Genomic DNA, 16,063 nt, shown 5'->3' with positions numbered 1-16,063 from the left:
AGTTGTTGTTGTTCTAAGCAACTTCCGGTTGGAAAGATAGTCAGCTGTCAACTAGATTTATAATCGAAGTTTGTCTTTGACAGTTGTTGACAAGTTATTATACTTTGAAATTATGTTATCAGATGAACAAGAAGCAATTCTAGCTGTCTATTGCTTACCAGGTGAGTGTCAAATAATCGGTAACCTCGAAAAATGTTCAACATGTAAACATTTCGGATATGGTTTTCGGACATATTCAATCATTAGCAGACATGGCGAAAGTTCAGAAAAAAGTGTCGGTCATTTGGACCGACAGCCTCTAATATTTTTGCCAGTCCGACAGAAAATTTGCTGGTCCCACAATTTTTGTTTGAAAACTTACTTGTTATATTAAGACTTTGCTGCTAATTTTATGCACCAATCAATTGTAACAACGCCCCCCCTCCCAGGTCCGCGGATAGCCGGGTAAATGGGCCGTGTTTTTACATTCCAGTTGACCTTGCAGTGCCAGGGAATGCAGTGGTTTTGTCCTCGTGCCAAAAATAGCGGGGAATGGCCCTTATCTAGCGTCCCTGGGGTGCGGGGGCATTTGGCAGGGATTTTACCAGCAGATCGTGCCTGGAGGGCGGGGATTTTACCCGGGCTTGGCTGGACCGAAAGTCCCTGCTTTTCCCCGGACCTGGGGGGCCATGGTTACAATTGACTGGTTCATTACAATGATGACAAATACAAAAAAACTGTATTAACTAGTTATTTGTGCATGGTTTTGCTCCGAAACATAATTTTAATTTTATCGTAATGAAAGCTTTGATTGGTTGATTTCTGAATCAAATAACATGTTCCACAGGGTAAGATCTTTGTTTGGAACATTTGGAAATATTTCTTAAAACACTCCAAATTGTTCATGACAAAAAATTATTTAGTTTAGCTTTCAAAACATTGCGTGATATATACACAGTAATATATATTATTTGGTAATTGCAAAGGGAGGCAAATGCCGCATCATGTTTGACTAAGTGCAGTTCACATTGTGACATCTACACTACCAAATCTGACATAGATTTCTAAACAAATGGTTGTTTGACAATATTATTGATAAAACGCCATTATATATATATATAAAATATAATATTTTTTCTTACTTTTCAACGGTGTTTGATAATTAATAAAGAATTAATCTTAATTTTTTACATCTGGACGTAAAAACTGTTGGTCAGACGGACCCCACTGCAAACCTAGTAGGACAGAGTCAAAATTTACCAGTCAGGACCATACTACTGACGGTTTTGTGATGTCTTGTGTTCGTCACATATATATTATATAATACTAATAAACAAGTTAATAGAAAAAATCATAATACCACATAATGATAAACATGAGGAGACCATTTTAACAAATCTAAAAAAGTACATATGTTTTATCTCTGGATGAAATATTTAATTCTGCAGCTCAATTCTGTACAATTATGAGTTACACTTTTTTCTAGATGAGGAAGTGACAGTTAACATGATGCTCAACCAGGAGTCAGCAGCAAACACACCATACTATCCTGTAAAACTGGTCCTGACAGTGCCTGCTGTGTACCCAGACAGTCCCCCTCAAATATCAATACTGTCGGAGCATTTGAGTAGAGATTGTGTCAGAGATATCAAGGAAAAGACATCTGAATTTTGTAAAGAGCTGATTGGAGATGCCATGTTAATATCATTAATTACTTTTGTTAGAGAGCAGTTGGAAAGTGTGCAAGAAGATAATGCATTAATATCCCAGAACCTGGAATGTTCAACAAATGCAGAAACATTAAATAATGTGTGGACCAGTGTTTTACATATAGACCATATGAGATCTAAAACCAAGTACTGCAAAACTTTGGACAAATGGATATCAGAGCTGGGATTGTGTGGAAGACTGGTGTTTTGTTCAAAAATAATACTTCTCATTCTTCAAGGAGAAAGGAATACAATTCATGTAAGAACTGACATTAATTTTGATATTTTGCCTAAATGAGAATATCATAATCATGGATCTATTATTTTTAACTTGTTTTTATAACATTTTGCAAAGATTTGATAGAATTTAAGTTTTAGTTTTAATATTTACTGCATTCATGTATAGACACTATAGATTTGAATGCCACCTTTTATGACTATCAAATAGTTTAAGCTCAACTGTTGTCGGTTTGTTTTGAGAGAAAATGGTATTGTTATAGCCTGGGTGCACTTGTTATGCAAGAACTTGGGCATCACTGAAGCAATAAAGAATACAACTTAATTAGTTAACACATAATACCAGTCACAATGTGCACAATGTCATAGGTGTGAACATCTCATAACATTTCCTTAAAAAATTGATTAACTTGATTTGAATGTTCCTTTGTCAACGTAAAAAAAAATGGAAAGAGTTGGCATGTTGATGGTGCTTGATCTATTATAGCCCCTGACTGATTTGCTCTGTTTGAATACAACAGGATTTTGTAGTTCGTTTGAAGACAGCTTGTGTGGATGTTGACTCACGGGGACACGCCTGCAAGGAGCGGATGATGTCAGTCCTCTGCGAAATCCAGCTCCCTCTCACACAGACAAACAGGTAGTGTAAATAGAGTCTCAATTTTACGCTGTGATACTTTCCCTAAGCCGAAATGTAATTAATGCATAATAAGGCTAATCAATGCTAAATAAATTTCATGTATGGAATTCTGATATTTTTATAATTATTCCTTGTACCTAACAATCCTTTCAAGTTATCGTTTTTTCAAAACCAATACCTAAAACATAAAATAAATAAATTTACATTTGGATTGAGGTGTTGTTTTCTCGATAAATTGACCTTCAGTTGTTTGAATGCTTCTTTTTAATGGCAAAGTTAATGAAAACATTCTTCAATTATGATTTTTGTCCAGGTTCATGGATTACCAGCAGTGTGAGATGAAAAACTGTACAGAGCTGGAAGAACTACTAACTGAAGCAGGACTTACAGAGATCTACAAGGAATATATCTTAGTGTTGTTTCCATCCTAACCTCAAAATGATCATCATTCTGTCCAATCTTTGAATATTGCTCAAATAAAACAAAAAATAAATACAATCTGTTGTTATTAAACTAAGCAATGAAATGGCTGCCATAAACATGTTGGATTGTAACATGTAAATAAAATATGAGATTATCATTATCAAGTACTATTTCAAAAGCGTAGTTGAAGGCAATAGCGAAGTCTTTATCAAGCACATAATTCAGTTTAAATGATTATGCCTGCAACTCACATATAACACTACCAAAGTTTAATCGCAAACAGAAAGTTAAAACTTTGAGGAAAATAAACATTCATCAACAAGTCTGGGTCACAAAAAATGCAAAATGTAATAATGATCCACATCTTATAAACTCTTTAAAACAAAATACAAAGTATTTAGTTTATATGTTCATTGTCTTTGTTTGAATATTTTATATTTAAAGTAAGTCTTTTGAATTGAGACACAGTCCCCTACCTTCTGCTTTAAGAGTGACATAATTCACATATATTGTATTTATTTACATGTATATGTGAACTGTAATTTAGCTATAAATGTAGATATGCTAATAGGGATTTTGAATAAAAGATAACAAAAATATCAATGACATTGAGACAAGCCATACACAATACCTATGTTCCTGGCTTTGAGGTCAAGGTCACATGTAACCCTCGAAGCATACATGTACAAGTGTATGAGCCATACTCCGGCTAAGATTTCTAAAGATTTACCTCACTCAGGCAATGTCCTGGAAGATCTGTCCTTTGAAACTCATAAGATTGTGGCCATGAGTTGCTGTCATTTATATCTTCTTTTCTCCAGTTTAGCCTTTTAAATGATTGCATTGGTTAGTAGTAATTATTGGATAAATACTGACCAATCAGTTACCATTTTGTATGACTGACCAAACCCTTAACTGGTGCTGCAGGCAGGCAGTTGCATACTAACCATGCAAATTGTTCAAGAGTTCCAAGAACTTATTTCTACTATTTTACCAGCCACAATGTCATTTGTTAATGTTCTTACATGAAGGACAAATCTAGCTCTTGCTCTTGCTAAATAATGATGAAAAGCATAAATAAAAACAAGAAACACAATGTTGATTCAGAACATTTTTAATATACTCATAACTCCATTGTGGTATTTAAATAAATACCATTATATTAACATAATAAATAAGTTCCACAACAATGGAATAAACATTTAATGAGACTAGCACTGGATTGGGTATTTAACTTACATGTACATTGTACAAAATATTCATGCCCAAAAGCATAGATTTCAAACAAAACAGTGGATTTTCAGGAAGAATGAACAATGATGGTGAAATGATGAGTGGAGTGTTTTTCTGTGTGAAAAAAAATGTACATTTATCTTAATGCATGAAATAAATGGGAACCATTTATATATAAAAAATCTTTAAAAAAATCAGGAAAAATGTTGCACAGAAGCTGCATATGTCATTTCTAGTTTGGAAAAAAGGAAGAAATACCTGTCTTCAGGGTGGCCCCACCCAACCTGGCAAAACCTCTCAACTTTAAGGTGTTTTTTTCAATCTCTCATAAAACCTGTATCTGATTTCAGAATTTAAGTTGTTAACCATTTTGTCTTAACAATGATTTAAAACATTGAGTATTAATTATTAATTAAACAATATACCGAAATGTCATGGTAAGCATTCCCTACTTGCTTTTGCTGTTTTGATTGGACTTAAACAAAAACAAAACACATCAAAAAAAAAAAGACTTTGTCCCTTCATCTGGCACTAAGTGACTGTTGCCCCTGAACTATCATTTCACCAATTTGTTGACAAATGATTGCCCTAATTTAAAGCTGCTTAAAATTTCATGTGATATTACAGCAGGATCAACAAAAATTAAACTTACATGATTACACGCACAAACATTATCTAGTCAGAGCTAAATAGGCTATGATAGTGATCTGAGTATTTCTTTGAATGGAAGTCTACGATACCTTCATGAGACGGCATTTGCATCAAGGAACAGAAGGTACACATTATTTGGCATTAGTGACAAACCTGATTATTTCAAATTATAGCTTTCAACAAAGGATACTAAAGGATATAGTCAGTGTGAGGATTGAAAATTTCAGCTACAGCCAAGAATTTCTTTTGTGAAACAATTATTAAAAATAATTCTAGCAATCTTCAAATATTAAACAAAACAAGGTGAACTTAAGCTACATGTATAATGTATCATGTATGAAAGAAGTAACCATCTATTTAATATCCACTTTAGTTAAGATACTTCAGGAGTCAAATAATTGTCTATGATAGGGACACTGTCATGTTTGATCATATAGTCATGACTTTCTGCTCAGTAAGTCATCTCATGTAATCATTTTTGGGGAATAAAAGACACAAAAAACACCCTTTATATTAAAACGAGCGCCATTACAGCATGTGATAAGGGCCCAGAACAAGAGCCTATTTGACAAGAGGTGGGTTTGGGAGGGGCGGGGGGGGGAGGGGGGGGGGGGATTTCAAGGCATGTTATAAGACGATTTGGATCTACAGGATACAGTAACAAGTTCTTGTACAACACATCCTTTCACGTTGCCACAGTTATATTGATACTTAAGTTCTGCAACAAATAAATTGAGCCCATAAACCTATCAAAACTTAAGTTTGAGTTACATAAATTGTCAAACATAGCGTGTTGTGTGTTGTTACTGTGAGCAAACATCTAAGTTTAAAGTGGATATCTAGGAATTAGAATGACTTTAAAGTCAATAAGTAAAAAACAGAAACATGCTTGATTTTTTAAGTATACAAAAGGCTATAGATCTACTTTATTCAAGTTTGACTTACATAACTTTTATAGTACTGTGTATTGATACTGTGAGCATACTTATAAAGATTGATTTTGATATCTTGAACAGTTCTAAAATCAATAAGAAAAAACATAAACATTGAAAACAGACAGATGGACGGGGTGATTAACTAGGGAACCCGCAAATTAATTTGTGGAGCCCTAATAAGCATCTTTACATAATTTAAATACCTATTAAATAATATGCATTGCACAAGTATTTATGATGTAACATTTTCAATATACATCCTAAATTCCTACTATGTATTACATACATTTAATTATTATGCACCATTTGTATTTGATCAAATCAACATTTATATAAATTATACCTAAACAACAACGATTGTAACAAGTCAACACTTAAAAACACAAACTAAGATAATGGCACACTTTTAGTCTGCAACAGCCTGCGGCACGTCCATACACAAGGCCTCAGCAGACCAAGACATAACAGAATCATCGTCATTGTCCACTCCTGCAAACTTGGGGGCAGAAGACACGGTTCTGAAGGTATTTGACAAGCTGTCATCCACAGTGTCGGTGTGAATGCTGGGTAGTACGTAATCCTCATCCCTCTCGAGTGGGTTCACCATCTCCTCAAGGATGTTCTTCTGTGCTACCGGGACAACAGTGGGTTTACTCTGTGGTCTTGGTTTGTCCTTGTTACAGTGCCTGCCAACATGTTTTGCGAGGTGATCACTACGGACAAAGCCTCGAGAGCACAGCGGGCACACAAACTTTTTCTCCCCTGTGTGGGCTCTCCGGTGGCGAGACAGCTCGTCGGACCTGGCAAACTTACGCGCACAGCCTTCCCATGTACACACAAAAGGCCGTTCACCTGGAAAAACAGAGGGTTATACATTTAAATGAAAGTCTCCAACATAGAAAAGGACTATCAATCAGGGCAGATTATTCACATTTCAAATAAAGCCTTTGAGACGTACACAATAACTTACAATGAGAAATTATAAATAAAGGAAGTGGACTAATCAGTGGTCAAAATTATCAAAAGCCTGCAAGCCAGACACTGGTAAATGCTTTCGGGGCTTGCTTAATTTTTTTATTTGATTTAATAGCAGGGTTGTTGGTATTAAAAAATTGATGTGAAACTCTTGTGTTTAAAATTGGAGCCTGTTCATCCAAAACACTGGATCATGTCCAGATTTTATCATTTTATATATTTCTATATCAACACACAATTAGAATAAACATGTACATATAAAATTGATGTACTTATTATCAACCAGTCTGCTTGTTAAGAGCTTTTTCAAAACAGACGCTCAGTGACCCTAACCCTCATTAGCATTTTTTAAGAAAATTAATTAACATCCCGTAACATGAAGCATCAACATTGTGCTGTTTTTCCAAAATTAAGAGCAAGATTAATGAACCAAGGCTACCTTTGTGTTACCGTACACAAATGAAATGATCTAATCAGGCATTGGGTTTTTTACTAACCTAGTTTAGGTGTAAACTCTTAAAATACATTATATTCCTAATATGTTACGCTTACTTGTACTAATACGGCAACAAAGGAATTTCTTTAACATTTGATAGCAATCTTAAGATCTTGTAAAGACCAACAATTCATTATAGACATGTAGTAGACTTAACTTAAAGTACAGGCCATAGTTAGTAACTTAATAGAAATAAGAGGTGCATGTATGTCAGTAGTTAAAACATAAAACCCATTAATAGTCAAAAGTAACAGAAATTACAATATTGCAGGTAAAAGACAATTGTACAGCAATCATTGTATGCTACTGTACCTGTGTGTAATCGCATGTGGGCCTTTAAATGAGAGCTCTTTATATAGCTCTTGTCGCAGTCTCTGAAGGTACACTTGTGGGGCCTGTTACGACCATCCCCTTGTAATGTCACCGGAATGCTCATAGGGCTTGCTCCCACTCGACTAGGGGCAATCTTACACAGTCCATTGTCTATATCCATCATTGATGCATTCTTGTTAGTAACATTGTTCATCACAACCACTTGTACCACTGGTAAAGGTATGGCAAATACAGAGCTTACTGAGGTCATGGTGTGTGCTGAAGGGGCCTGGATTCCCTCAAGCGTTCTCCCGTGGGCAAATACAGGAGTTACTGAGGTCACGGTGTGTGCTGAAGGGACCTGGATTCCCTCTATCGTTCTCCCGTGAACAAATACAGGAGTTACTGATGTCACTGTGTGTGCTGAAGGTTTAGAGTTTGACATAACAGATGAGGACACATACTGCACACTTGATGAAACTCCAGACAAAGGTTGCAGTCCCAGAATATGCTGTGAATTATCATAAGGCTGAGATAACTGTGTCCTGAGCACTGAGACAGAACTAGGCATATGTGGTTTCCATGGGGATGAACTTGAAACCCGACTGTCTAACCTGGTCGCTGACTGTGTGGACACCACACATGAAGGTGTGAGCACTTCAGACACACCAGTTGAAACTCTGGAGTTAAACACACCAATGGGAATATTATTTGCCACAAAGTTTTCACTTTTAGAACTGGCCAGTTGATTTGCTGTGTTTGGCACAATGACGGAGACTGGGTAGGAACGAGTCTGGGGCAGATTGCTTGTATCCATATTCATCCACTGAGTAGTAACTGGCAGACTGTGGACAGGAGCTTCCAACAACAGCTGAAATATTGAACAATAAGTGTTGCCATCAAAACAGTCCTATCAAATGTCATTAACTAACTCATTTACTGTACTTTGATTTATGATTATGATACTATCAGTAATATATATTTTATTTTTCAAACAATATAAATCATTTTCAAAAATAAAACCTGGTCTACTGAAAGTTAAATTAATGTTATTTCCCAACATGTAATGATATTGTGAGTTCACAATATATACGTTTTGTACAGAACATGTAAAGCATGACTTTAAAATACATATCACAATATTCCTGTTCTTTATAATCCGTTAAATTACAACAATCAATTTACTTTTTACAACAAAACAGGCACTTCTAAATCTACACAGCCACTGTGAACACATTACAAAAATTAAATTAGAAAAGTACCTGTGCCAGTTTAGACTGTCCCCTGTGTGGTGGTGAATGTGTCGTTGGTGACCTTGACCCAGGTGAGAGGGACTGGTGGCCCCATGACTCATTGGACGAAGAATCCATGACAAACTCCATTCCAGACCCACTACCTGCTGGACTAGAGGAGGAGATGGACAGTAGGGTCTCAACTGCCTCTCGTTCTACCGACTCGTCCACAAAACTGCCAGGACTGCTCGCTGTGTACTCATGTTCTTGTACTGCCTGAAGGGAAATTCACACTGTTATGCACAGCTCTATCAGAGATTGATATTTGACGAATGGTGACATTTGATATTCCACTTAACTTGTGTTAAGACCTGATGCCTTTTCTGTTTATCTGACTATTACTAATCACTAATTTTGAACACACTACTGGTATGCTTTGTTCACAGTATGAATTCACTTATAAGACTACAATGTATCAAGTTTAAAACTGGGCTTTATAGTTTGGAATTTAAATGCTTCAGAGAGTGCATTGAAAGAAGATTGATTTCCTATATAAAATCTTTTTGAACTTGTGTTACTTTTCACTAAATATTGATACTTTTATTTAGTGAAACAGCACGAAGAACTGCATAAAAGTGAAAAAATATTCACAATTATGATCTAATTTTGGAATATTTCATTTGAGAAATCAGCAGGTGAAGAGATAAAAATGAAATGTAAAATGTTTACTAATAACAATATCAGTAATGAATGGACTTGGTATGAAGTGGTATTCAGGATGTTTTTCAAATGAAAATGATATTTTGGGGTACAAATGTGAAAATATTATAAAATAGAAAAAGTGGTCCAGTCAAAGTTAAATTCATATAATGTATTTTCTTGGAATAACCAGTCCTTAAGCCCCTCAAGCTTTATATTTGTTGTCAGCTAGGCCTAAAAGCAGGGGTGAATACCCCACTGCCCCTTTTCAGCAATTGGGTTTTACTTATACAAATATATATAAATATGAAAATCACATAATGAAAAAATTTCATAACCAACAGAATTGCTACATTTGAATGCTTTTCATTTTTGTTTAAGCCTTCTAGTTGTGCTGAAAGTTTCCGTAGCTAGTTGAGTAATAGTTAAGTGTCAAATGCAACCTGTTCATGTTTCACCATTTTTTTTGTTCAATTAAAGTAGCCCTGGGGCTGTTTTCATCAAGTTTCTTATTGAAATTTTCAACTGAGTGAAAAACCTTCGATTTTTAAAGCTGCACTCTCACAGATATACCGTTTTTACAACTTTTTTTTATTTTATGTCTTGGAAAAAGCAAATTTTTGCGTAAATATCTGCAAACCAATTATAAAAGTTTGCTGACAAACTATCAGATCACAGATGCTCATATTTCCATCAAAAATTATTGTTTTATGGCTTAACCCGTAATACTAACAGTTTTAGAAAACTGCATAAAACATCAATTGTTTAACTTTAATATAAAAATCTGCGATCTTATTTTTTGTCAACAGTCTTATATAACTGGTTTCCATGCATTTTTGCAAAAATTGGCTCGTTACAAGACAAAAAAATAAAAATGTCAAAATGTTCAATCTGTGAGAGTGCAGCTACAACAAATATATATTCTGGTTACCTTCAGTACATTTTATATCACAAATATTTTTATGCACTTATTAATTGGAATTTTTTATGGGATTTTATAGCTTTGCTCTAAAAACATGAAACTCTATAAATTTAAGTTTAAAAAATAGCATCTTTTCTATAAGTTAAAAGATGAAGTACAGCTCAAGATTTTGTTCACAGAAGTCCATCATGGCCATTACCCTACCCTACCCTATCTATATATCTTCCAATAATGTAGAACCCCTACTGGGGACCTAGACATTTGCCCGTCAAGCTGCAAGAATGTTAGTTAAAGTTGTGAAGGAAACAGAACTTTTAAAAAAATAAATAAAATAAGGTCAGGTACATATTAGGTTTAAAAAGTAAAAGGGTTTTGATAGCTCCTTTATGGCGAGACATGTTCAATCTGGCAGACAACCTGATTGAACTGCTCCAGGGTAGGGCAGGCCATGTTGGGTGGGAGGCTCTTGGGAAGAAAGAGAATTTGTAGTATAGTCAGTGGTCGCAGATATTAATCTGTAAGAGGAGCTGTGATAATGTCGAGATGGTCCATATCCCACTTGTTGTTTTCCTAGCCAAGAATGACAGATCCCTGCCCTTTTCCTAGCCAAGAATGACAGATCCCTGCGCTAAGTATATTGAGCGGAAAGACAACGGGCACCTGTTATGTAGTTCAAACATGGCAACGCTTTGTTGACAGATCTACCTGAATTTTTGTTTAAAAGTAATAAGAGAAAGGTATTTGCTCAAAATATTTTATTTGTAACATATGTGTTTTTATTTAACAATGCAGTGTCAAATATTGTGGAGTTACAATTGAAAAATATATTTTACATTGGTATGAATCAGTCGACTTGTGGCGTTTAGGGTACAAAATGAATATAAATTATCAAAATGTTAAAAAAGTTCCCTAAACGCACATTATTGTGGCTATACCGAGCAATGATAACGATATGATAAGATTTTATTCTTGTTGCTTCTTGAAAAAATTTATACAGATAGATATAATAACTGACCAAATAATTAAAAAAAATCATTTCAGAGGTGTGCCATTTATGAGCATCTAAGATTTCTTAAAATACACCTGTTATCTACAGGACAAGGAAGTCCCGATACTATCGACCATACCCAGATACTTCGTGAGATACTAGTAGTTTTACTACAACGTTATACTTTGTGACCTTAACAAACTGACGTAACGCACCCATGAGCGGAAAGCATGATCATACATCAGCCCCAAATCATAGCATTCACCTTAAATTCAATTAACAAGATATGTACACTTGTAAATTTTAAACCAAATCTCAATCCAATTAAGAAATACTTATGATAGAAATATGATTGTTTTCAAACAAATCCCAAGTACATAGAGTCACTACATGTGGGTCAGTGAGAGTAAAGGGGCGTAACCGGTCTTACACGAGAGGCGCGAATGAAAGATTACATAAACGGGAAAAAAATGTTGACATCTTTTCATATTTCCTGCTTAATAAAAACTGTCAAACAAAAGCAAGGCACGGGCAATAAGAATGATATTTAAAACGATTAAAAAAATAATGTCACTCAATTGCAGCAGACGATGGATGCTGAGTACAGTGCTGTTTGAACAGTGAAGTTTTCGCACAGGAAATAGATTTCCAGTAGAAAAATAAATATCACCATACCTCTGTCATCGCCGCCTTATCGGTATCCATCGCACTGTAGCCTTTCTTATTATTTGTCCTCATTGTTTTACATCAGTTCATTTGCTTTCAACATTTAGGGTGTGGGAATCATAATAAAAACGACCATGACCTTTGTGAAACGCTAGAGGCCGGACGAATCGAAAGCGAAGGCTCGTCTTTCTCGACCAATGAAAAACGTTCCACTGGCTGATCAGCGTATGATTCTTCCCGTAATGCACGTGCTTGTGTTTATATTCGTACATCATGCTGTTCGCGCATGGATGAGTAGGGCGTTTAGCACTACTAACGGCACTGATATTTTTTTTAAAGCGGTGAAAGGTTCTAAGTGACACTAAGCAAATTAGCTGTGTTAGAACTAATCGTTTTCTTAAAGACTGCTGCTTGATACCCGTCGTTTTTGTTTTCAAAATAACCTGTGAAGAAGATCTTATTGTACAAGCAGAGGGACCATGACAAAAATCATTTCAAGAGTGAAAAGTTTAATGTGTATTTTGTTTACGACATTTGTATTCATGTTATAATCATGTGCGTAGTCATTATTTTATTTAGGTAAAAATTTAATACTTAAAGATGCACTCTTACTCCCAAATAAAATTTACCACAATTAATACAAATGTTTTGATAAACCAAAAAAGATGAATATATGTCGACAACAAAGGTTTTTATGAAGGATACCTAGTTTAATTTGAAAGAAAGGTGCAGAAAACATGGTATATCTTCCTTATGAGACTATAGTAGATCACACTAAATATTTTAGCATTCACCAATCATTTAATATATTTGCGTTTTCAACTATAAAATAGACGGTTACAATCTTGTAATCAGTATTTAATATTTTCCATAAATGCATTATTTAGTAAATAGTTAAAAGGTTTATCACTCAAAAATTATGTTTGTATGTATTGATTTTGAATAAGAGTGTCACTTTAAATCTGTTTACTTATGCGAGTATAACATTCGTTTTAATGTTATATATGCTTGTTACAATATGTTGTCGGTCAATAGCTATTCATAGCTCATGTTTTTCTGTTATGTCATTCCAACTGAAAATAAATTATGTCTCCCCCTCTCTGGGGGAGACATATTGTTTTTGCCCTGTCCGTCAGTCCGGTAGTCCGTCAGTCCGTCAGTCCGTCCGTACGTCACACTTCGTTTCCGATCGATAACTGGAAAACCGCATGACCTAGGATCACCAAACTTGGTAGGGAGGTTGGTCGTGAGGTGTAGAAGATCCCTATTGTTTTTGGGGTCACTAGGTCAAAGGTCAAGGTCGCGGCGACCCCCAATGTAAAAAACATTTCCGCTCAATATCTTGACAATGGTTTGACCTAGGTTCACCAAACTTGGTAGGGAGGTTGGTCGTGAGGTGTAGAAGATCCCTATTGTTTTTGGTGTCACTAGGTCAAAGGTCAAGGTCGCGGCGACCCCCAATGTAAAAAACATTTCCGCTCAATATCTTGAGAATGGTTTGACCTAGGTTCACCAAACTTGGTAGGGAGGTTGGTCGTGAGGTGTAGAGGATCCCTATTGTTTTTGGGGTCACTAGGTCAAAGGTCAAGGTCGCGGCGACCCCCAATGTAAAAAACATTTCCGCTCAATATCTTGAGAATGGTTTGACCTAGGTTCACCAAACTTGGTAGGGAGGTTGGTCGTGAGGTGTAGAGGATCCCTATTGTTTTTGGGGTCACTAGGTCAAAGGTCAAGGTCGCGGCGACCCCCAATATAAAAAACATTTCTGCTCAAAATCTTGAGAACGGTTTGACCTAGGTTCACCAAACTTGGTAGGGAGGTTGGTCATGAGGTGTAGAAGATCCCTATTGTTTTTGGGGTCACTAGGTCAAAGGTCAAGGTCGCGGCGACCCCCAATGTAAAAAACATTTCCGCTCAATATCTTGAGAATGGTTTGACCTAGGTTCACCAAACTTGGTAGGGAGGTTGATCATGAGGTTTAGAAAACTCCTATATTTTGGGGGGTCACAAGGTCAAAGGTCAACGTCGCTGTGACCTCTAATGTAAAAAAATATTTCCGTGCAATATCAGGAGAATGCTTTGATCTAGGTTCACCAAACTTTGAAGTGAGGTTGGTCATGATGTCTAGTTGATTTTGCAATCAGTTGGTCAAAGGTCAAGGTCACTGACCTTGAGGTGAAGAACCGGTTTCTGCTCAATAACTCAAGAACGTTTACACCCAGGAACTTCATACTTGGTATGCCAGTTAGTCATGACTAGTTGATGGCCCCTATTGATTTTGGGATCCATCATTGATTATTTCTCACCTACGACCACACAATGGGGGAGACATGCGCTTTTTCAAAAAAGCAATCTCTAGATTGATTTGATTTAAGATGATCATGGTTAGGTTTCCTATTTATGGGGTTGTAACCCTCCTCCCTGTGTATAGACTACACTTTCCACTTTTCACCCCAATACTTGCATAACAAATAATGATCAAACTATTTTAAAAGCTTACAGAATATGCCATGGTTTTAGTAAATGCTTGCGGCTTACCAATTTATCAAGTCCTCCTGAATACAGCATACTACAATATGGGGTTACAACCTTTTTCATAAACCTATATTGGAAGAGCTCCAAAATGAATTCCAAGTAGTCTGAATAAAAGTCCCTTACTCCAAGTACACATGTAATCTGAATAAAAGTACAACTACCCAATGATGGACATAGACAGAATTCTTGGTGGAAGACAACCGGATGGTTTTCTAGCGCAGTGTTGCACTAATCGCCAGTGCTTACACAACCAGATGGTTCTCTAGAGCAGTGTTGCACAAGTCGCCAGTGCTTACACAACCTGATGGTTCTCTAGCGCAGTGTTGCACAAGTCAACAGACTTTACACAACCAGATGGTTCTCTAGCACAGTGTTGCACTAGTGCCAGTCCTTGCACAACCAGATGGTTCTCTAGCGCAGTGATGCACTAGTCGCCAGTGCTTACACAACCCGATGGTTCTCTAGCGCAGTGTTGCACTAGTGCCAGTGCTTACACAACCAGATGGTTCTCTAGCGCAGTGTTGCACTAGTCGCCAGTGCTTACACAACCAGATGGTTCTCTGGCACAGTGTTGCACTTGTCACCAGTGCTTACACAAGGTGATGGTTCTCTAGCGCAGTGTTGCACTAGTGCCAGTGCTTACACAACCAGATGGTTCGCTAGCGCAGTGTTGCACTAGTCGCCAGTGCTTACACAACCAGATGGTTCTCTAGGGCAGTGTTGCACTAGTCGCCAGTGCTTACACAACCAGATGGTTCTCTAGCGCAGTGTTGCACTCGTCGCCAGTGCTTACACAACCAGATGGTTCTCTAGGGCAGTGTTGCACTAGTCGCCAGTGCTTACACAACCAGATGGCTCTCTAGCGCAGTGTTGCACTAGTCGCCAGTGCTTACACAACCAGATGGTTCTCTAGCGCAGTGTTGCACTAGTCGCCAGTGCTTACACAACCAGATGGTTCTCTAGCGCAGTGTTGCACTTGTCGCCAGTGCTTACACAACCAGATGGTTCTCTAGCGCAGTGTTGCACTAGTCGCCAGTGCTTACACAACCAGATGGTTCTCTGGCACAGTGTTGCACAAGTCACCAGTACTTACACAAGGTGATAGTTCTCTTGTGCAGTATTGCAATAGTCGCCAGTGCCTACACAACCCAATGGTTCTCTAGCGCAGTGTTGCACAAGTCACCAGTACTTACACAAGGTGATGATTCTCTAGTGCGGTATTGCAATAGTCGCCAGTGCCTACACTTACTATGGTCAGTTAAACAACATAAACACAAGTCTACTTGTTATGTAATAATATGTTTTCCGCCAGCATGTCATACCAATATCTGTTTCATAACTTGCAGAGACGGAATAAATCCTCATGAAATTATTATGAAATATCGCAAGTCAAAGGCCATTGCCAGTAAGTATTTTATAACAAACAACCAA

The 16,063-nt window shown here is 36.7% G+C and overlaps 2 protein-coding genes across 7 annotated transcripts; one reads left to right on the top strand and one right to left on the bottom strand.

Annotated features, from left to right (window-relative positions):
* LOC128214122 (RWD domain-containing protein 3-like) lies at positions 1–3,057 on the top strand. Of its 6 annotated transcripts, XM_052920393.1 has the most exons (5): positions 8–161; positions 473–671; positions 1,466–1,947; positions 2,447–2,565; positions 2,879–3,057. In XM_052920393.1, the coding sequence occupies exons 2-5, from the start codon at positions 494–496 to the stop codon at positions 2,994–2,996; spliced, it is 897 nt and encodes a 298-aa protein (XP_052776353.1). In that variant the 5' UTR covers positions 8–161; positions 473–493; the 3' UTR covers positions 2,997–3,057. The 6 variants fall into 6 exon arrangements, with proteins under 6 accessions (XP_052776354.1, XP_052776355.1, XP_052776356.1 ...); XM_052920394.1 differs by lacking the exon at positions 473–671 and having other exon boundaries at positions 1–203; XM_052920395.1 differs by lacking the exon at positions 473–671 and having other exon boundaries at positions 2–179.
* A 1,035-nt stretch (positions 3,058–4,092) lies between these two features.
* LOC128214111 (Krueppel-like factor 12) lies at positions 4,093–12,272 on the bottom strand. The gene is made up of 4 exons (XM_052920380.1): positions 12,107–12,272; positions 8,853–9,098; positions 7,591–8,461; positions 4,093–6,659 (listed from the first exon to the last, which is right to left on the bottom strand). The coding sequence occupies exons 1-4, from the start codon at positions 12,167–12,169 to the stop codon at positions 6,214–6,216; spliced, it is 1,626 nt and encodes a 541-aa protein (XP_052776340.1). The 5' UTR covers positions 12,170–12,272; the 3' UTR covers positions 4,093–6,213.
* Positions 12,273–16,063: the final 3,791 nt, after the last annotated feature.

This window comes from Mya arenaria, chromosome 13 (genome assembly GCF_026914265.1).
Source record: "Mya arenaria isolate MELC-2E11 chromosome 13, ASM2691426v1".
Classification (NCBI taxonomy): domain Eukaryota; kingdom Metazoa; phylum Mollusca; class Bivalvia; order Myida; family Myidae; genus Mya; species Mya arenaria.
The sequence above is the reverse complement of the archived record's forward strand: the minus strand, read 5'-3'. Positions and strand labels throughout refer to the sequence as shown.